This window comes from Bubalus bubalis, chromosome 2, assembly GCF_019923935.1.
Source record: "Bubalus bubalis isolate 160015118507 breed Murrah chromosome 2, NDDB_SH_1, whole genome shotgun sequence".
NCBI lineage: Eukaryota > Metazoa > Chordata > Mammalia > Artiodactyla > Bovidae > Bubalus > Bubalus bubalis.
Window position 1 is genome coordinate 27162277 of NC_059158.1, and position 22525 is coordinate 27184801.

The 22525-nt window shown below is 50.1% G+C and overlaps 1 protein-coding gene across 5 annotated transcripts in view; it reads left to right on the plus strand.

Annotated features, from left to right (window-relative positions):
- The first annotated feature begins 7560 nt into the window (after positions 1-7560).
- TRAM2 (translocation associated membrane protein 2) overlaps positions 7561-22525 on the plus strand; it is a 69720-nt gene continuing 54755 nt past the window's right edge. The window contains exon 1 of one of the 5 annotated variants that reach the window (XM_006056765.4): positions 7561-7811. In XM_006056765.4, coding sequence (XP_006056827.1) covers positions 7692-7811 — 120 coding nt within the window. In that variant the 5' untranslated portion in view covers positions 7561-7691. Of the gene's footprint in view, positions 7812-8479; positions 8727-9570; positions 9910-22525 lie in introns of those variants that run through there. The other 4 variants (XM_044929016.2, XM_044929012.2, XM_044929018.2 and 1 more) reach the window with 4 other exon arrangements.

Genomic DNA, 22525 nt, shown 5'->3' on the forward strand with positions numbered 1-22525 from the left:
CATAGGATGCAATGCTTATTAAAAGATAAGTAATAAAAATGGGCTAAGTTACATATGTATTATTAAAACTCAATAGCAACAACAATTATTTAGAACTTATAGCAAAAGTTTGGGCAAGCAGGAGGTATTTTTACTTCTAAAATTGCTTAGAATTGCCATGGTGATATTAAAAAAAAAAGAAACACCAATTTTTAGTCACTTTTGTCATTTAAATTCTTTTAACTTTGAAATAATTTTAGATTTACAGGAGAGTTGCAAAAATATTATGGATAGTCCTCATAAAACTTTTCACTCAGCTTATATAACTGTGGTCCATTTTTTGAAACAGAAATTAACATTGGTACAATACTATTAACCAAACTACACTCTTTGTTTGGATTTGAGCAATGTTTTCACTAGTGTCCTTTTTTTGTTCCGGGTTCAATCCAGGATACCACAGTGCCTTTAAAGGTTTATCATTGTTTTAAAATTCTTTATAGATCATGCAACCCCTTTGTCCCTGCCCCCAGGGCTAACTGCTTCCACTGCCCTGACCTTGGCACACCACTGATTCCACTACACTGCTGTGGGGTACGAGGCAAGAAGATCAGATGGTTCATCATTTGGCAAAAGGTGGTATGGAGTCTGTTTTAATATGCTAGACTCCAAGAGAAACAATACCTCACTTTGTCAAGCTGGAGTTCCATCAGCCAGACACTTCAACAGTGACTGTTAGGGGTGTGACATTTGCAAAATTCATGTGTCTACTGTACAGAAACCAGAAAGCCGGACTCATTTTGGGCAAGAGTGCCATGAGTTCCATAAGGCAAAGAAGCGAAAATATACAGAGTAAAAAACCTTGACAGGGGCTTCCCTGGTGGTTCAGTGGTAAAGAATCCGCCTGCCAACGTAGGAGACGTGGATTCAATCCCTGATCCAGGAAGATCCCCCATGCTGTGGAGCAACTAAGACTGTGAGCCACAACTACCGAACCTGTGCTCTAGAGCCCAGGAGCCACAACTAGAGAAAAGCCTGTGCAGCAACGACATCAAAAATAAATAAATCATAATCAAAAGCCCTGACAAAAATTACCATGCAGACGTTTCTGGATGCCTGCTCCATACCAGTCTCCCAGCCCTTTTTTCTTGCCGTCAGTTGTCAGGATCTTCACAGGAGGCTGAAAGTCTCAGCTCCTTTGAGGATGGCTTCCTGGTGAGGTTACTCTAATCATGTCAGTTCCACTCACCTTGCCAATGATTGGATTAAGTATGGACATGTGGTACAATCTGGTCAATGAGGCATGATGGGAAAGTCTGGGGTTTCTGGGGAAGTTTTCTTCACTCTTCAAAATGCCCCTCTCCATCTTGTCTGAATTTTGGGTCTTATTGTATGAAGGATACAATACCTGGTGCTGTTGCAGCCCCTTTGTAACCATGAGGAACAAGTCTGAGACAAAAGCAAAGTGGGAGGACAGTGAGACTCCAGGGTTGGATGAATCACATACACACCTGGGAATGAACTAATTCAGGACTTCTTGTTATGAGGGAAAAGACATTTTCAATTTGCTGGGGATAGTTGTCATACTTGTACTGGCCATGACCACAGCATTTCTCTTTCAGCCATTTATTTGATTAACACTTGATGAGGACACACAATGATATGAGAGTGAATGGCTAGATTCCTGCCTTGAAAGGTGACATCATCCAAAGGGGGTGTAAAACTCACGGACAGATCCACTGGTTGCAGGAGAACTTGCTGCTTCCTGAGAGGAGTGCACAGGTGCCATGGGATGTCTCCAGCCTGAACGCCCTGAAGACAGTTTTGTGAAGGAAGAGGTAATGCCCTTTATCTTGAAGGTTGGCTACTTTTAACAAAGGGACACGGCACAAGGGTCTTATGAAAGGAACAAAGACACAGAAAGCAGAAACTACAGGGTGTGGTCTAGAAAGAGGGGCTACTCCAGTTTAGCTAGGAACCGGTGTTTCAGAAATATCAGTCCCCACTTCCCTGGTGACTCAGATGGTAAAGAATCTTTCTGCAATGAAGGAGATCTGGGTTCAATCCATGGGTCAGGAAGAACCCCTGGAGAAGGGAATGGCAACCCACTCCAGTATTCTTGCCTGGAGAATCCCATGGACAAAGGAGCCTGTGGGCTATAGTCCATGGAGTTGCAAAGAGTCAGACATGACTGGGTAACTAATGCTTTACTATGGGATAGGTGGAGAGAGAGAGATGGCACCCACCTGATCAGTGCCATGCTCTAGGAAGCCTGAAAGGCTCCAGCCTGGGCAGGCAGAGAGGACCCGGTGCTGACCTCTGGTCTGAGTCCTGTTTCAGCAACCTGCTAATTATGTGGCCCTTGGTCATTCATGTGTCTCAGAACAGCTATAAGAAGGGGCTGGTAATCACTGTCTTGCTCCCTTGTGGGGCAACTGTAAGCACAATATAAATGTGAGAGGTTATTATCTCCTCCACCTCCAGGCCTAACTATATATTCACCCATCTTAGGTCGCTGTCCCAGGCTCAGAGGAGTTTCCCTTCTTGCTTTTGTTGTTGGAGCGGCCCTCATGCCTCTTCCTTGGTTTCATCCATGATCTCCCATATTTCTAGTATTTTATATTTCCTTCTCTCTCTCCTGAGTGTTTCTTCTCTGTCTCCAAACAATGTCAGATCTTAAAAAATAAAGATCCTCCCTTGGATCCTCCAAATCTCCCAAGAACACCATCCATTTTCCTTTTTTTCACCAAACTTCTTAAAAGAATAGACTACTTTCTCATCTCCTTTTCTCATCTCCTACCCAATGTTAACGAAGTCCACTCCAATATCCATTTAAGAGTGGGCCTCAAAACCTCCATACACTGTTGGTGTAGCCAAGACATGGAAGCAACCTAAATGTACATCAACAGATGAATGGATAAAGAAGATGTGATATAGATACACACTGGAATATTGTTGTTCAGTTGTTGTGTCCAACTCTTTGTGACCCCATGGACTGCAGCACACCAGGCTTCCTTGTTCTTCACTATCTCCTGGAGTTTGCTCAAATTCATGTCCATTGAGTCAGGGATGCTATCTAACCATCTCATCCTCTGCTCTTCTTTTCTCCTTTTGCAAACTTCCATCTTTCCCAGCATCAGGGTCTTTTCCAATGAGTCAGCTCTTCACACCAGGTGGTCAAAGTATTCAGCTTCAGCATCAGTCCTTCCAATGAGTATTTAGGGTTGATTTCCTTTAGGATTGACTAGTTTTATCTCCTTGCAGTCCAAAGGACAGACACACAATGGAATATTAACCAGCCATTAAAAAAGAATGGAAGGACTTCCCTGGTGGTCCAGTGGCTAAGAAGACTGCACTTCCACTGCAGGGGCATGCACAAGAATCTGAAATATGTATATAACTGAATCACTTTGCTGTATGCTTAAAACATTGTAAATCAGCTCTACTTCAATTATTTTTTTTTTTTAAAGTAGGCTCTTGAAGACTGTAATGCCTACATCTAGGGGCTTCATCCTCTTCTCATCTTGCCTGGTTTAACCTGTCCTGGTGAAATGCTTATGTTCCAGCTTCCTCCACCCCACCCTTTCCTTTTCCTTCTCCTCTCTTCTCAGGGTTGGGGGTCCCTCAGATTCTGCTGAGTTTGGGCTTTTTCCTCACTCAGCACACTCTCCTGGAACACTTGGTTAACCTCATTGATTCAACAGTCCCCTTGCAGATGAAGCACTGCTGCTGCTGCTGCTGCTCCTGCTAAGTCGCTTCAGTCGTGTTCGACTCTGTGAGACCCCATAGACGGCAGCCCACCAGGCTCCCCCGTCCCTGGGATTCTCCAGGCAAGAACACTGGAGTGGGTTGCCGTTTCCTTCTCCAATGCATGAAAGTGAAAAGTGAAAGGGAAGTCGCTCAGTCGTGTCTGACTCTTCGCGACCCCATGGACTGCAGCCTACCGGGCTCCTCCATCTATGGGATTTTCCAGGCAAAAGTACTGGAGTGGGGTGCCATCGCCTTTTCCTAGAAGAAGCACAAATACCTTTAATTCTGGCTTTCCCTCCCTTAATCCAATCCAATGGTTTCCAACTGACCTGTCAAAGCATCAAGGACCTCTCAGGCTCAGCTTGTGCAAAGTGGAGGCCCACTTTTCCTCTCTTATAACTGTTTTTTTCTCTATTGTTCCATATACATTTTTTTTTAATGGTCCCACTATCATTTAGGTCATTGCCTGGAAAATTCCATGGACAGAGGAGCCTGGTGGGCTACAGTCCATAGGGTCGCAAAAAGTCTGACTCAACTGAGCGACTGAGCATGAGCACCAGAGCCTAAAGTTTTGCTTCCTCCAACTTCTATACATCATCTATTAAAGCAAACAACAAATCCAATGAATTAACCCTTGAAATGTCCCTGAAATCATCCATTGCCTTTTCACTCTTATCACCACTATTGAGAAGGGTTCCTTTTATTTTTTTCTTGACTAGGCTGTTATAATAGTTTTTCAATTGGTCTTCCAGATACCACTCTTTTTAAATAAAAATGATCTTTATATTCCTGATGGTTCTCTCTCTAAAGAGAGATTCAGTTATACTAAAAAAAAAAATTCCCACTGTTTGCAGAGTAAAGTCACAATTCTCTCTCTCTTTTTTAAAATTTTCAGTTTTACTAAGGTATAATTGACAAATAAAATTGTAAGATATTCATGGTGTTTTCATAAATGTATACCTTGAAAGGTACAATTCTTTATCATGGCATTTGAAATGCATTACAATCCAGCTCCATCTTAAGTCTCCAAAATTTATCTCACACTGCTCTTCTGCATTCTCTATTAATAAAATAGAGAATGGAGCTACTGAAGGTCCAGCCTGAACGTCCTCTTCCCAATACCCCAACCAGAACTAAGTTGCCTTTCCTTTGTCCTCATGGGGTACATATTTTAAACTGTTCTTAGAGTCACCATCATCACACTGAATTGTAATGATGCCTCTGTCTCTTCTAATAGATTGTAAGCTGCAGCATACCTCTTGCTGTATAACAAATGACAACCAGATTCACTGACTTAAAACAGCAGATGTTTATTATTTCACAATTGCTGTGTGTCAGGAATTTGGGAGTGGCTACCTTGCTGGTTTTGGCTAGGGATGTCTCATGAAGTTGGAGTCAAGAGGTCAGCCAGGGCTGCAGTCATCTGAAGGCTTGATCAGAGCTGGAAGATTTGCTCTCAACAGGGCTCATGCAGAAGGTTGGCAAGTTAGCACTGGTTGTTGGCTGGAGGTCCTGGTTCCTGTCCATAGGGACTTCTCCATAAAGCTGCTTGAGTATCCTCACAATATGGCAGCCCACCCCCCCCCCCACCCCCAGAGCAAGTGATCCAGCACAAGAAAGAAATAAGAAAACCAAAATGCTTTTATGACCATCACTTATTCTGTTTGTTAAAAGCGAGCCACCAAATCCAGCCCACACGCAAGGGGGAGAGGTATATTAATCACCATCTCTTTTTGGGAGAGATAGGGAAGAACTTGAGGACATATTTTAAAACCACCAACAAGGGTTGTCCTATCTTTCTGTCTTCAGTAACTAGCACAGTTTCTGGCACTTGGTAGGTGCTCAGTAGATGTTTCTAGTGGAATAATGTGTGAAGGGGGGAGATATTGGAGTCATTGTAATATGGGTAATTAGTGTGGCCCAGGTGAAGAATGGTGGAGGTGAGAGTTGATGGGAGAGATTCTGAGGTAAGAATTCGTGGGACTCCATGACTGGTTACATGAGAAGGGTTGGGAAGAAATCCATTTGGGGTTGAAGGTGGTCTTGAAACTAGGACTTAAAGATGGTTGTGACAGTTGAAGTAGGCATTCAGGACTTCCTTCTTGGGGTTTCAAAGGTAATGACATATGAATCATACAGCTAAACTTAAGCCCCATGTCTAATTGTTCAGTTATATTTGGAAAGGTTTGGAGTTGGCAGTCATCAATTTGAGCCAGAAGTCATCCCCTATATATCATGTTTCTCATTTATAAATGTGGAGGTTATAGTACCTAACTGTGTACCAGAACTTTCCAACTAAACTCTTGGGAATGTTAAAAGGTTGGCAACATCTCATCTTTTGCAGGAATTCCCACCACCGCATCCTCTAGAAATGGTCATGTTTAAACACAAGGGAACTATCAGATTAAACCATATGAAATGCTGGTATTCCAGTTTTGACTTATAAAGAAATCAATTCCATAGGGTTCAACCTAATAGATATATGTCTGCAGTTTGAAGATTTGAACACCTCTTCACAGATGGAAAATTGAGATGTTCCAGAGTTCTGGATCTTTCTATTCCTGAGACTGAGGTCCAACTAAAAGAAAGGTCAGTCTTGAAGTTAAATTAGGTTTAGCCCAATACAGGCATTACTTTCTCATTTCCTTAAAGTCAGATAAAGGAATTAAAGAACAAAGACTAAATACTGGATTCAAGAAACTTAAGATGGAAAACTTATCTTGGAACTCCAGCTAAGTCCAGATTCAACCCCATTTCCTACACTGTGCCGTTTCTAAGAAATTGTATTTACTTAGAAGTGAAATTGCTGAGGACCTAATAAAAAAGGAACTAGGAATTAAATAGTTCTTTGCTCATTTTTGTATTTTTGTATATCTGGAAGGTGATTAGTTGACTCCTTCATTATTGGTAGGAATAAATCCAATATTTGCCGATATAAATTAATTTATGAAAAATACCTTTTGTCATTTCCAGGAGTACTTCTAAAACTTAATACTGAATAGAAACTTTCAATGTGAAAGTTCTTTCTTCTCTTCTTCAGTGTTTATTCTTCCACTTTTTCAGATTAATACCGAAGATATTTGGGTAAAAGGTGTGAAACTCATTGATAGTGGCACAAAGATCTCAAATGTCAATAGAGCAAAACTGCACGAATTCATCCATTCCTCTCTTTAGAAAGCAAACTCCCCGAGGGCAAGGTCTTCGCCGCATATTCCCAGCATTCTGAACCGTGCCTAACGCTCTCTAGCTCTCAACAAACACTTGGTTATCCGTCCATTCATAATCATCGGTGCAGGGCGCGGGCCATCAAGGAAACCGGCCTGCAGCTTTTCCTTCCTGTGCCCAACCTGCGCTGCTCTCAGCCCCACAGGGTCAGAGCTCGCACCCCCGGAAGAACCCTGGAGGCGCGGCCCACCTCTCGGTGGCCCTGCGGCCCTTCCCTTCCCGTGGAGGAAGGAGCGGTAACCGAGGAGAGAGGGAAACCCGGGCCCACTTCCTGTCCGGGCAGGGCAGGGCGTTCGTGAGCCCCTCGGCTGGAAACTGCAGATTCGCAGCACAGGAGAAGGGAGTTGGGTGCGCGAGCCGGGCGAGAAGGACCCGGCCGCGGGTACCGCCCCCACCGGCCCCGGCCCCGCCCCCGCCCCCGCCCCCCCGCGCGTCCCCGGCGGCGGCGAGAGGGTTAAGCGCGCGGGGGGCGGGGCCCGAGCGAGCCGGGCGCGCGGATTGAGGGCCGCGGGCGGCGAGGGGGCTGCGCCGGGGGCGGTTCCGGGCGGCGGGGGCGGGGGCGGGCGGAGGAAGGGGGCGGGCCCCAGAAGTTGTTGGGCGCTGGGCCGGCGGCGGGAGGGCGGGCGAGTGAGCGGGCGGGCGGCGGGCCGGCGGGTGGAGCGGGGCCGGGGCTCGAGAAGTTTGCACGGCGGCTCCTGAGCGCCGGGTGCGGGCCCCGCCGGCCGTGCGCGCCCACTGCCATGGCTTTCCGCCGGCGGACGAAAAGTTACCCGCTCTTCAGCCAGGAGTTCGTCATCCACAACCATGCGGACATCGGCTTCTGCCTGGTGCTCTGCGTCCTTATCGGGCTTATGTTCGAGGTGAGCGACATCGGGGCGGGGAGCGCCCCTCTCGCGCGCCGCCCGGCGTCCCCTGGCGGGTCCCCCGGGGTCTGCGTCTGCGCCCGGGCGCCGGGCCGCCGTGTCGGTCCCCCGCATCCCCCCGGCTTTGTGCACCGTGCGCCCCTCGGCCTCCTAGTAAGCCCAGACACCGCCGCCAGCTCCGCGTCGTGCCCGCCAGCCCTGCCGCCCCCTTGGGTACCCACTGGACCCTGCAGCTCTCTCTGCAGCCCCGACTCTCAACCCTGGCCTCGAACTGACGCGGCTCTGCCACCCTAGCCCGCCCAGCGGAGGTTCCTTTCTGGTGTCCAGGAGCCAAGCCCGGAGACTCCCAGACCCGCAGGCATTGCACAACTCCCCCTTCCTAGCCCTAGCTGCCAGCTCCTCTGGGCTTTTCCAGTGGGAGGGACCCCGGCCCTTTTCTACTTCCCACCTGATTTTCGGGGTCTTTTGCATCCTCAACTTTGGGCCATAGTGGAGGTGTTCGGGGTACGGCCCTAGCCCCATCCCAGCAGTGCCCTTTGCGGTCCTCCTGACACCCTCCTTTTTTTTTTTTTGCTCTTGCCCCGAAGGCCAGTTTTCATGTACCCTGTGATCATAACGTTCTGTGAACGGTTCCTTCACTCCATCTGTGGTAGACCTAGAGCTTCTCCCTGTGACAGGAGCAAGGTGAAGGCGAGGCATACCCTCTGCTTTTAGGAGAAAGGTGATTCTACCATAACTGTGGGGGTAGGGGACAGCTGGGGCAGGCCTCACCGACTTACCGCGAATGGGGTCGGAATCCAAGGGGGCTGATGGAAAGACTCCCTGCTCCAGACAGCCAGAAAAATGTGATAGTCACAAGCAGGGAGAACTGGCGAACAGTGAAGGACTTGCCCTGGTCTGCCTTGTCTCAAGGTGAGTGCAGCTTCATTGGCAGCTTATCTGCATCTCAGGATCGGGCTGGGAAGCTGTAACCATCTATCAGTTGCCTTGGATATGGAGGATTCCTGGTGTGGCTAATTTCCTCTTCCGTGTCCCTCTGTGTCTGGGTTTCCTATCTCCTCTCTCAGGATAAGGAGGGCCCTGCTAGGCAGGGAAGCTGCCCTCAAGGTGGGGATGTTCTTGTGGTGGCTGAGCCAGGGTTGGATGGGTACACGTGTCCTTGGCTGGCCTTCAGGGTCTGTCGGAAGTAACTGGAGACTACTATTGGGGTCTGCAGGCCCACTTTACTCTTCCCTCAACCCCCACAACTCTCGCGGTATATCTGCGGCAAGGGCTTTGTCAGGCCAGGGTCATCTCCTGTGCTGCTGTCTCTGCTTGGTCACTCATCTGATGAAATTAAAAAAAAAACAAAACAGCTGCAGCCTCAGTTTCCCTGTCAGTACAGATTAGTAAAAACCTGTCTTTCTCCCCGGGGGTTATTGTGAGGTTTAATTGAGATCATGTGAGCAGCAAATGCAGTAACAGCATCTCCCAATATAAAAGCAAGTCATTTGCGCCTGAACCTTTATTGTTGGCCATAAAAATAGCCTATGGGATAGAGAATTTGTTTGCTCCAGCAGATGCCCTCAGTATCTCCTTGCTGTCCTTCATTCTGAGAGGCCTCCCAATGCCTTGTCACCAGTCTGGGAGGGTGTGGTTGGAGAGACACACGTGACAGCTGTAGCGTGCACGGCCACATGCCCGCTCTGCAGCTGGTGGGCCTCTGCGGTGTCTCTGGCGTTCATTAAGGGTGGTGACTCTACCTACTCTGTCTTTAATCCAAAAGAGCTGCCGAGCATTTGAGCTCCGGATACCTCCTTCCCTCGCCGCCTGTGGTCTGGTGGAAAGTCCTGTTGGTTAAACGTGGCCGCCTATGGGAGGTAGAAAGCGCCAGGAGTCCTTAATCCCGTGAAGAGGAGGAAAGAAGGCCCAGGGTGGGAAAAAACAGCGAAAAGACTGCCCTGCTCTCCTCCCCGTCTTGAGATTGGACTGGGAAATGTGGAAAGGGCCGTGGCCGAAATGCCTATGTCCGTCCCACCACCGTCTTCCAGGAGAGCCTTAGTCCGGTGGCATCCATGCCTTCAGGCGGGTTGTCTCCTGGGAAAGGTGCACCGAGGTATGATGTGGGTCAGTGTGGGCTGGCCTGGGAGGAGGAGGGCCATGCCCCAACCTCCCTTACAAAGCATGTGTGTTCTGCTGTGCTAGGCACACGGAAGGTCCTCATCGCATCTACCAGCTGATGCTCCATGGAGATAGGTATTTGGGGAGACTCAGGTTTCTAGAACTACCAAATGAGAGTGGAAACAACTCACTGTCTTCTGGGGACCTCCAAGAAACGCATGTGGGCGCCCTCACAGGGGAGACTGTCAGGGACTTACTGCTGTCACTCGGGGCCATCTGGGCTCTCCCCTGGAGGGGTGCTGTGCCTGTGTGTGTAGGTAGGGATGTGGGTCAGGGTGCGGGGGCAGGCCAGCACTTAACACAGCCGGATTGAAGACGGAAGGAGATGGAAAGTGGAGGGGGAGGCAGGGCGAGGGGACTGCCGGCTTTTGGGTTTCTAACTTGGGGCAGGGCTAGGATGCCTTCATTCAGAAGCTGAGTCAGGAAAACTCAATTATAATTCTTCCCACAAAGAGCGAGTATCCTGGCCACTCCCTCCTCTGGGGTCCCCTGCCCAACCTCGGCCAATGAGCTGAGGCCCTCTCCCCACACCCTGGCAGCCACGGCTCTTGCATCCTAACTGGTCTCCACCTCTTCTGTGCCTCACCCCTTCCCCAACTCACTGGTCAGCTCACCAGCATTCAGAAGGGCTCTCGTTCCCCAGCAGGGACCTCGGGACCTTAGTTCTGTCCCCTGGGAGATGCTGACTCCAAGTTCCTTCCTTTGGGATCGCTTCCTTTGGGAACACACGTGAAAGAGTTCCCCTCCCACCTCCATCTGGCTCAGTTTTGAACCCTCCTGAGATTCCTTCTCCCAGTTTTGAGGCTGGGGTAGGGGGACAGGCTCTTCCCCCCTGAGCCCAGGTTTTCTTTCCATCCTGCAGGCTGTTTGGAATAGAGCTGTTCTGTGCAGTCTCGGCACTCGGCTAAAAAATGTCAGGAATGTGGAGCTTTATTTCCCCCTCTCCTTCCCTTCCAGCTCTCTTTCTTGACTCTGCTGGGGAGAGATGGTGCAAGGAGGGGTTTCTACTCCACACTTTGGGTCCGTCAGGCCTGTTAGGTGGAGTCCGGCCCCCGCGGCCTTCAGGGTGTGGGCAGCCAGTGGGGTGTGTGTCCGATTTGAAAGCCGCATTCCCTCCCCTTTCCCTTCCCTTTCCAATGTCCTGTTCCTTCGGTGCCACGTTTCAGACCAAACCAGGCAGGGAAAGAGAGAGGAAAAGGCGCTCATTAGCAATCGGAGAATGAGAACAAGGGGGGGCACATCCAGCAGAGACGAGGCGACTTGTATATTACCTCTAAAGTCATTTCGAGACAGAAACTTTTGTTTGTTGCCCAAGCTCATTTGCAAGCGCTGCCGGTCTGCAGCATGGAAACGGTTCTGAAATTCTGGGCCCATCATTTGAAGGTTGGGTTTCTGATTTGGTCCATGATGACTTTAAATTTGGACTCAGAACTTTGAGGGCAGTGGCTGGCTTTTGCTTTCAAACTGTTTTGGAGACAGATGTAGTAGGGCCACCTTTTCCCCAGGAACTACCTTCTTCCTGGTTGCTGACTGGTTGCCATGGTCAGCTTGTCAGGGTGATGTGTTTGCAGCATATACAGTGGGAGCCGGTTGTGTTACAACCTGGCAGGACATGGGTCCCCTGGCACCAGTCCACATCCTGCCAGGCGTCCCCGTAGGCACCGAACCTGAAGTGAGGCTGCCGGTCCTGCCCCTTAGCATTCATGAGTGCCCTAAGACAGTTCTGCGTCTGTTCTGTTAAGATGAAGAGCTGTGTATACAGCACAGATGTTCATCCATGGGTATGTGTCGCCTCTCTTTGACTAACTCCTAATGTGCTTTTGAAGACGTTCCTCTGCCAGCTTGTATAGTTCCTGACTTACGCGTCTTCCTCTCCTGCCTCTGACGTGGCCCATCAGTGGTGTTCTAAAGAAATGAGTCAGGGGAAGCCGAGAAGGGCTGTCTCTAGGGTGCCCTTGTTCTGTGATTGGATTTCTACCCGCATTTCAGTGATCTGAACAACAGAACAGAGATTTGGAGCTAGTGTTCCTCCTGGTCTACCTAAAGTGTCAAACCCTCTCCTGTGGGATGTAAGGGTACCTCAGTGATCCCTACTTATTCCCTTGGCAAAAATGTGACGGCCAGAAAGGAGGTGTTGATCAGTGAGTGAGTTTTTAATTCTCACCACAGGATAATGTGTAAATGTCTCGCACTGGGCCTGGCATGCAGGCACTCAGTTGATGGTCTCAGCAACCACGCTGGTGGTCTCTGTTACTGGCGTCCCAGTTGGGTGTGTGAGCACACCTTCCGCCATCATGCTGGCCCCGATTTCCATTTAGATATGACCTATTTTTCCGTGAGACCTTTCCCCCGAGTTCTCCAGTACCAGCCGCCTGCCCCAAAGGGGACAATCACAATACCCCAGGTGCCTCTTTCCCCAGAGAACATCAGTTGTCCCTCTTCCATCCATCTTATTGAAAGGTGGGCTGGGGGTACTAGAGGGTCTCAGATATGTGGCTGTCAGCTGCCCTGCCAGCTCCGACCTTGCCACTTCCCTCTCGCCTGCTCTGTGTCTGCACCCTCAGCTGCTGCTTCTCCGGAGCACTGTCCAGCCCAGTCACAACAGAGTGCCTTAGTCCTGCCTGTTTGCAGAGTCCCATGTGTTGCTATGGAGAAAACTTCAGTCTGGCAGGCATGAGCTCCTTTTTTGATCTGCTTCATCGTGGGCAGGGGCCCCAGAAATCACTCTATGGCAGATGTATCCCCCGTTCCCACCCTGATAAATGCCTAAGCTGAAGGGTTGATAAGAGGGGATTAGAGTTCCCAAACTACAGAAGTGCTTTCTAATCAACCAGAGTGCTTTTAGCAGGCCGTGGTGGGAAACTTCACTGATATGATCTCGTAACCTTTTTATCCAGCTCTGTGTATCTGGTGTCTATTGGTACCTAATGGTTAAAGAAAAAGGAGTTAAAAAAAAAGCTGGGGGGAGAAAGCAGTAAAGCTACCACCACGGCTCCTGACACAGCCCTTCTCATTTCACAAGCATGCCTTTATCTCGTATACAGCTTTGACTTGCTCCCTTGTCTCAGGTGTCTCGGGTGGAAAGAAACCCAGCCTAGCTTACTCACAGCTGGGTAACGTTGGGGGTTGACTGTGAGGTTTAAAGAGCTTTGCAAGCGGGTCTCCTGGACCGTGCAGGTTCGCGTAGCTTTCCTGCACGAAGGAACGGAGCCTGGTCATCATGAGTGGGGGCCTGGGAGGCCCCTGGAGGGAATTTGGGGACATGCAGGGTTAGGTGAGGTGCTGCTCTGTGGCTCTCCACCCGAGCCACGTTGCCTCTCGACAGCTTCCCTCATCTGTCTCAAGGGGTTGGCAGCAGTCTCCATCTGTGAAATGCTTTACTGGCCTCACCCTGTAATCTGGATGGTTTATGGGGGTTGTCATACCCATCCAGAGCCTGGCTTCTAGAGCAGAGACTTGGCCAAGGACCATCCTCTCCGAGTCAGAGCCAAGACAAGAAGTCAGCCCCGTCTGGCTCACACTTAGAGCTCAGCCCTGATGCTTCCATGAATGGGGCGTCTACGGAATGTAGCCAAGGGCTGCTTTATTTTTCTTTGTCTGAGTGGAATCCGTTTATTACCTGGAAGTAATGTCTGGGGGTCAATGTTCCATGTGGAGACTTTTCATCCTGGAACAGTCATTGCAATTTGCGAATCCCTGATAGAGACTCCAGAGAGTAACCCGAATATGTGTGTCATATGTGACCAAGGGTGAGTGGGCAGAAGCTTTACCTCCTGTTAAAGTCACTGCCTGCTCTTGGTCCACATCTGCATGAGAATTGTTGCCTCTGGCGGTGATATCTTCATTGACCTTTTCATCAAGTTAATTCCGTGGTCACCGCTCAAGACACAGCTTTTTTTCATGTTTTACAAGCCCAGGGGCTAAAGGAAAACCTAGACGTCATCTACTACGTTCATAGAAGGGGAAAACAAGACCCCAGAGGTTGAGTGATTCGCCCAGGATGATTGAGTGAATTTCTGGCAAACTCGGGGCTTGAACCCACATCATCTAACTCAGGTCCAGTGTGTTTTTACAATTCTGCTCACTGGCTTTCCAGATGCTGCCTTTGAATGCAACTGTGGGTGCAGAAGCCTTGAGACTGATAGATCTTTCTTCAGTGTGCTGCATGCATTTATTTGGCAGCTCTTTGCTGACTGAGTGCCTGCTGTATGCCTGTGTGGAGCTCTGGGGACGAATGTGAACATGGTGACCTCCTCTCCAAGGAGGTCATGACATGGTAGCTTGAAGCTGATAGTCTGTTTTGCAGGTAGAAGTAAGATCTTGAATTTGATGACAGCGGCAGGTGCAGCTTACAGAGTTACAGATGGCTGGGCCTCACCATCAAGCCATTGCCATTGGCGGAAGAGCAGATTTATTGAATAGAGCCCCAACACCCTGAGCAGAGGACAAGTGTGGCGGTGACTCCTAGGCATTGTGTATGACACAGCTTCGTGGATGAGTGAACTGACCGAAGGCGGGGTGTGTGCGTGCGTGCATGCAGGTGTGATTTCTGGTATGCAGAGGCCTTCATTGGTTGGAGCTTTGGTTGAGGTTTGAAGAACTCCTCCCTATGGTTTCTTAAGATTTTCAACATCAAACCCCAACATGATTTGAGTTGGTAGGGGTGAGAAAGACGTCATCCCCAGAGCCTCAGTTGTCCTACCTCTGAAGAGGGTTTCTTTTCCTTTTTTGGGCTGCACTGGGCTTTTGTCACGGCCCTCAGACTTCGTCTTGCGGCGAGCGGGGCTGCTCTCTAGTGGTGATGCGCAGGCTTCTCCTTGCAGTGGGTTCTCTTACTGCAGAGCACGGGCTCTAGAGTGAGTGGAGCTTTAGTAGTTGTGACTCTTGGGCTCTAGGGCATGGGCTCAGTAACTGTGGTGCTTGATGGGCAAGGAGTAACTGTCGATATGGATTTTGTGACTACTGTTTGAAAGAGGCTGACGGGGGACCTGGGAAGAGCAAGAGGCCACTGTCCTGGGCAGAATGGCCAGCGTCCGCCCTGCCCGCCCAGCGTTCATCACACGGGTGCTCAGGGTGGTCCTGGGCCCTGGGCCGGAGCGTGTGTGCATATTCAGTGATATGCCACATACACACATGCGCACACACACACACACACACACACACCTGTGGCCTCTTAATTTCACATCAGTGGGGTGAACCTAGAGTCTGAAGCCACCCTAACCCCACACCCACAGCAGTGTTCTTAAGGCGTTGCCGGCCAGCTGGTAGGGTCCCACTCCATCTGCAAGGCCTCTTCAGCTCCTCTGACCACGGGCGTGCTTTCTGCCTTGAGATTATGAGAGCGAGTTAATTAAAGGGGTGGAGAGATGTTGTAAAGGAGAGGCATCAGCACTTGGTGACATCCTTCTGAAGCCTAGTTTCGAGGAGGGATTATCTGTTCCGGTTAGCATTTGAGCTGTCAGAGTTGTGGGCTCAGCCAACACAGGCCTCACATGTGCCGTCCAGTAGGCAGCCACACGCCACACCCGGCTGTCTCAGTGTAAACTCATCAAGATGATACAAAAGGTTCAGTTGCTCAGCCACACTGGCCACATTTCGAGAAAGTTCTGTTGGACATGCTGGTCTCCGTGTAGCTTTCTGAGAATTTGGTTTTTGTGGTTTTTGTTTGTGTAGTAATGTAAAATGGGGGGGTCTTTAAGGTGCGGTTCTGTTAAGGACTGTCAGAGGCATGAATTATGGGGCTGAGGTCATGGGCCTGGAGCCACATGGCCTGAGTCTGAATCCTGGTTTTCCCTGTCCTAGCAGCATCATCGCTAGATTATTTCATCGCTCCATGCCTCAGCTTCCTCATCTGGAAAATGGGGGTAACACTATGTCTGATGGTTGTTGGGAGGATTAGAAACATCAACACAAAAGATGAAATGTTGATACAGCCACAGCGCTTAGAAGATGGCTTGGTGCAGGGCATCAGCTGAGTGCATGTGCCCCGTTGTTTATGTTGCTCTCAGGAGGTGTTGGAGAGATGTCTTGACTTGTAGGGCTCCCCTTTGCGGCTCCCTCGGCATTTGGAATGCAGCTGGGAACAGGGTGTCCGGGGAGGTCAGCCCTGTGCCCTGTCCTGCGACCACCACACCGGGTAGTCACTCAGGTCCTTGTCCAGCCGCCCGCACTCACTTCACGTACAGTTATAGGAGGCGTGGGTATGTGATCCAAGGTTACAGGAGAAAGAACAGGTTCAGATGGAGCAGTGGCTGGGCAGATAGACAACCGTGGGCAGCTAGGTGGTGGCCGCCAGCCTGAGACTTTCTCCTGGAGGTACTGGGGGCCTTTGAAGAGCTTTGGGAGGGCAGTGACCTGAGACTCCGTCCTCTGCTCTGCTGATCCCTGGGGGATGAGGTTGGAGATGAGGAGTCTGATCAGAAGGCTGTGGCAGGGACTCCCCAGGAGGACTCCTCCTACCTCCTAATACAATTTCAGTCTCCACCCCAACTGGGAAGTACGCCCTGGGCCCCCACTTTCCCTGGGACCCCCACATCTGAACTTTCTGGTGTCCACTCAGAGACTCTCCCTGTCCACCCGGTGTGGCAGACACTCTCTGTGACCAGGCGGTTGTGTGGGACCCACTGTGACCTGGCTGCCCCGGTGCAGAGTTGCCCTTGAACGCAAGTGTTGCTCTGAGCCACTGTCTGCTGCTGCCTTTGTGTGACCTTATCACTGAAGTGTCCTTCAGACTTACTCAGACAGTATGTTTTGTGTCTAATGCGATTTCTAATTTTTTAAGAAGTCAGGCCTCAGCCAGATGGAACATCTTCACCCCCCTTCCCTTTTTTTCTCGCTACATAAGCCATGGAGGGGCTTATGTTCAAGTACAGCAGCCTGACCCAGGGAAGCAGGGTTTGTTCCAGTGTCAGAGGAGGCGGAGGGCGGGGGAGCCCTTTGGGGAGGTTTCCTGGGGTTGGGGGATGGGGGTTGACTGGGGAGGGGAGGAGAGAGGCTCGGCCTGTGCACAGCTTCGTTTTGTTCACGAAGTTGCTTCGCTCACTGTACATAAGGGGCTGTCTGCGCTCCGTCCGTCAGGCGGTGGGTGCTGATGGATGTCAGTCATCATCTTTGACATGTGTCTTCCATCTCTGTGCTGGTGCCAGGCTCCTGGAGACAAAACGAGGGGATCGGGCCCTTGTCTGACCTCTCACACCCCGGTGGAACCGTGGGGGTCTTCTTCCCGAGGCCCGTAGGTGATCACCCGTCATCTTAACAGCCCTGGCCCCACTGCCTGTGATTTACGTGGTCTACAGCAGAGGGAGGTAAAGCAAGTGCATCTGTCGGAACAGACCCCCGTGGTCACTGGCCCACGTCTGGTCTCTTAGTCCCACCGGCTGACCTTCTGAGCTGCCCCACATCCCTGCTCACCCTTACTGCTCCTCGACCTTTGCTCATGCCCTGGGCGTCTCCCCCCTGAACGGCGACAGTGAGTCCCAGCTTGGTCCTCGGCCTCCTGTCTGGCCTCCTCTGTGGTCCCTTCTCCATGGATGTCGTCTGGCTCAGAGCTGGGTCTGGGTCTCCCTCCCTTCCAGGCATCTGGTGGTGCCCACCTGAAGTCTGAGGAGCCCAGTGTGGCATTCCAGGTCCCCCTGGAGTCTGACCAGCCTTTGTCCTCCAAGCTCAGCCTGCTCCTGCCCTGACCCCTCATCGCAAACCACCCTAGTGCTTCCTGAACATTCCTCTTTCCTGCCTCCTGCTTTGTGTATGCAGCCCTCCCCCATCCCCTGTCTCCCGTTTTGTTGACTGACTCTAGCTTCTCCCTAGACGTCACCTCCTGTGTCACCTCCCATGTCGCACCGGCACCACCTGCTCTGAACACTCTCGCAGCCTCTAACGGTTCACGCCTCCTCACTGCCAGCCTCGGCCTTTCTCATCTGTTCATTCAGCCCGACTCAGGCCGGGCGTGTGCTCTCTGCCAAGTGGGTCACAGATGGAAAGGTGAAGGTCCTGCTGTCACAAGGGCCCGGAGTCCTGTGGGAGGGGGCAGTATCCTTGGTGCTCTTGTGTGCAAAGGTACAGAGTGAGTCACTGTAAACAGGAGATGTGTGTGCTGGGCCTCAAGGCCCGAGGGGTGCTGGCCAGGCAGATGGGCCTGGGAGAAGGTAGGTGTTCCAGGCAGAGAGAGGATGTGTGGAAAGGACAGAGAGGTTAGGGAATGGGAAGAGGCTCTGTGTTGCCAAAGTCGGGGAGGTGGCTCAGGAAGGAAGTTATGGAAGATGAGTCTGCACTGGTCTCAGGGCCGTGGACACCCAGCGTTTGGATTTGCTCCTCGGCTTAGGGAACAGGGAGCCATTGCTTGAGTCCATTTTAATAATACTAAAAAACATTTGTATATGCAAAGGCAAAATCCGGAAAAATCATAGCAGACTGTCAACATCGATTATGTCTGTCCCAGGTAGCTCATGGAAGACTTTAGTTTTCAGTGTTATATCTTTCCCTTAATTTTTTTTTCTAACAGTAGATGTATGTAGCTTTTAAATTCATCTAACTCCTCTCAGTTCTGTTTTGGAAAAAAAGAAACTTGAGATAAGAATTCTATCTGAATCACTAGATATCAGTGTAGGAAATAGTGCTAGATATCAGCTGATAACTAAATGCTGAATATACTTGTGGTGAATACAGTGGTTTTACCCACTGTGTAAGCCTGGAGTTGAGAAAGCTTTTAGATTCCAGCAAGGGAAGTTTCGTCAGAGAAGAGTGGGACTTGGCTGGAGCCTCAGAGGATGCTGACGTTCATGTAGCACTTTACAGCTTGTGGGGTCAAAGGACAAAATGTGCTGAGTGCTGACCTCGTGCCAAGCACTGCTGGGAGCACCTTCCTTGGGTCCCGTTTTCCCTCCCTCCAAGCCACCCTTAGGGTGGATACTGTGGTTGCTCCCATAGTACAGATGAGGGAACTGAGGTCTGCAAAGAGCAGGGAGCCTAACCAGCCTTCCATTGGTCAAGAGGCCAGAGCCAGGATCGACAGCCCACCTGTCTGACTTCAGAGCCCGAGTCCTGACTCCATTTTAAAGAGAAGAAAACTGAGGCCAAGGGAATTCACATAACTTGCCTGAGGTCACACAGCTAGTAAATTGGGGAGCCAGGTATACACTCAGGATATTCTAAATAATCCGTCTACTCACACTGATATTTCCTGATTCGAGTTCCAGGATGTTGGAATCCCTGGCATGGTGCCAGGAGGCTGGAAGTTTCTGGGTCAGAGGGGTACATGAAACTCTTCCTACCAGGCCCCCTTCCTTGGAGATTCATGCACCACATAAACTTATCAAAGTAGAGGAACATCTCAGATCTACTGGCCCTCCCTTTCCAGTAGGATTTAGTAACATCCACAGGTTTACTCGGGCTTCCCTGGTGGCTCAGTGGTCAAGAATCTGTCTACCGAGACACAGGAGATGAGGGTTCGATCCCTGAGTCGGGGAAGATCCCTTGGAGGAGGAAGTGGCAACCCGCTCCAGTATTCTTGCCTGGGAAATCCCATGGACAGAGGGAGCCTGGCAGGCTGCAGTCCGCGGGCTCGCATAGTTGGGCACAGCAGAGCCACTGAGCACGCACACACAGGCCTGCTCTGTAGACTGCCACCCTCCCGTCCTGTTGGAAGGAGCTGGGAGTGAAGCAGGTGTGTGGACCGCTCGCACTCCTGTGACCAGTGGAGTGCCGGCTCTCAGGTCTGGGGTTGAAAGTGTGTAGGGAAGAGTCTGGTTTCTTGGATGGATGTGGGGCTTTGTCTCTGACCCCTTACACGTTTATTGACTCTTCCTGCTTTAGGATACCTGGAAGGGCCTACTGAGTGTCCCGTTTGCCACCTCTGTGACATTTTGTTTCAGTAAATCATGGTTCACTGTTAATTGTTACCTTATTAAACCCACCCCATACTTGTTAAACTCAAATTATTCAATGCACACAATGCCACACTTCATACAATGGATATTAGAAGCATCTGAGTGTCACCGCCTTTTATTTTTCTGTGATACGTGTTATTTTTTTTTTTAATTGTGGTAAAATATACATAACATGGGCTTCCCTGGTGGCTCAGAGGTTAAAGCATTTGCCTGCAATGCGAGAGACCTGGGTTAAATCCCTGGGTCGGGAAGATCCCCTGGAGAAGGAAATGGCAACCCATCCAGTATTCTTGCCTGGAGAATCCCATGGAGGGAGGAGCCTGGTGGGCTACAGTCCATGGGGTTGCAAAGAGTCGGACATGACTGAGCGACTTCACTTTCACTATACATAACATACTAGTTAGTATCTTACCATTTACAATTTTTAATTTTTTAAATTGAATGAAAGGTTCTTTAAATTCCATAGTCCTTTACAATTTTCAGAAGTTTCACACACATGACTTCATATAATCCCATAGCCCTTTTACCCCCGTACCCTGATATTACCATTTAAGTGTACAGTTCTGTAGCATTAAGGACATTCCCATTGTTATACAACCATCACCAGAACTCTTTTAAATTTGTCATTGTTGTTTATTTGTTGTTTAGTTGCTAAGTTGTGTCCGACTCTTGAGACCCCATGGACTGTATAGCCCGCCAGGCTCCTCTGTCCATGGGATCTCCCAGGTAAGAATACTGGAGTGGATTGCCATTTTCTCTTCCAGGGGATCTTCCTGATCTGGGATCTCCCTGACCTGGGTCAAACCCAGGTCTTCTGCATTGGCAGACAGATTCTTTACTGTTGAGTCACCAGGGAAGCTCAAATATTTATTGAGCCCCTGCTGATTGAAGGTGCCTGGGACCTGGAGATGATTGAGACTCATGTGGACTGCTCTGCCTCATGTGGAGGAGGGATAGGAAAACCAGTGGTCACAGTTCCTTGTGGCCATAGTTGTGAGGGGCTCTGTCTGAGCTCGATCGCTGGGGGGGCTTCTGCAGCTGGGGAGGGGGCCACGTTACCACCTCGTGCTGCAGGGCTTCCTGGCTTCCTGTTGGCTCCGTGCTGGTTTTCTCACCGCATCACTTCCTGGAGTGCTGGTGCCGCCTCTGCTCCTCGGAGCCCCAGGGAGGATTCAGGGATGTGCCTGTGTCAGAGCCAAGTGCTCGAGCCACATGGCTTGGGTGGGGGCAGGCGAGGGTGGGAGAAGGGCACTGCCACCCAAGCCAGCGCTCCACGGAACCCCCCATCAACAGTTTGCCCAAATATAGTCTCCTTGCCCTTCTGCCCAGCGCGCTGAAGCTAAATAGACGGTCTTTCAGCTGTGATTAGTCCCAAGTGCCTTTGCTCCACTTTACTGCTAAAAAAAAAAAAAAAGACCATGGTGACGTGGCCAAAGTCCCAGACGAGGGGCATGTGTAAAACCAAACGGATCGGAGAGGCCTGGCTCCAGGGCGCAATTGGTTCTGTGCATTTCCATGGAGACCTCCGGGAAGTGAAAGGCAGTCGTGGTGTTCTTGTGCGGGTTTATTGGGATGGTTCACTCCCAGGCTGTCCTTCTCCTGGAAAACAGACTGCTGGTGTGAGGCTCGGCTGCCCTTGCCATCTGGGTGGGCATCCCGTTTCCCAACGTCATGTTGCCAGGTCGTGCCGGGCTTGTAAATACCCCAGAGCATGTACAGCTTGGGAGTGCAGACGTTGCTTTCACACTGCCTGGTTCTTTACCGGCTCCTCCACTTCACTAATTTAGGATCCTCAACTGTGCCCCACACAAGCTCAGTAAAATGGGAATGAAAATAATTGTGCTTATCTCATTGAGTTTTTTGTGAGCTAATAGTGCATGTACATACAGCGTTTTCACAGAGCTTGATATCAAGGACTCCATCAGTGTTCATTATTCATGAATACTAATTAATTCTGTGACCCTCACAAGCCATCATCAGGCAGCTGCTTTTCTGTTGTCTCTCATTTTCATATATATTTATATATCATCCTGATGTATCCACACCACACCAGACACACCATTTGCTGCCTGGGCCACCAAGACTGCTAAGAAATGTGGAAATGGGGTACGTTTGCTGAGGTTTTCTCCTTGGTGGGCTCTGAGCCCCCAGCCCATGGTTCACTGGGCTCCCTCAAGTGATCAAGCCTCAGAATTACCTCTCACCTCTTCCCCTTCTCAAAGATCATATGACTTCAGACTACTGTCTCCTTCTCCCCCTAGAAAGAAAACTCTGTGGTCCAATGAAGTGGAGATCTGCTGCTTGAACTATGTTATACTATGGTGTGGCCTGTCATGAGCTTCTCAGGTGGTAATCTACCTGCCAGTGCAGGAGACCTGAGTTTTATCCCTGGGTCGGGAGGATGCCCTGGAGGGGGACATAGCAACCCACTCCAGTATCCTTGCCTCGAGAATCCCATTGATAGCTGTCCGTAGGGTCCCAAAGAGTCAGACACAACTTAGCGACTGAGCACCCATGCACAGCTCATCCATGCACAGCCCATCAGAGCGTTTTTAAAGATAATATGGTATTTGCATTTTACGAATTGCTTTTATTGAATGACTTTCTTTGCTGTTTGAATGCCACTTTTATAAACAGTTTCTTCGAGCCCTCCCGCTTAGCACAGTT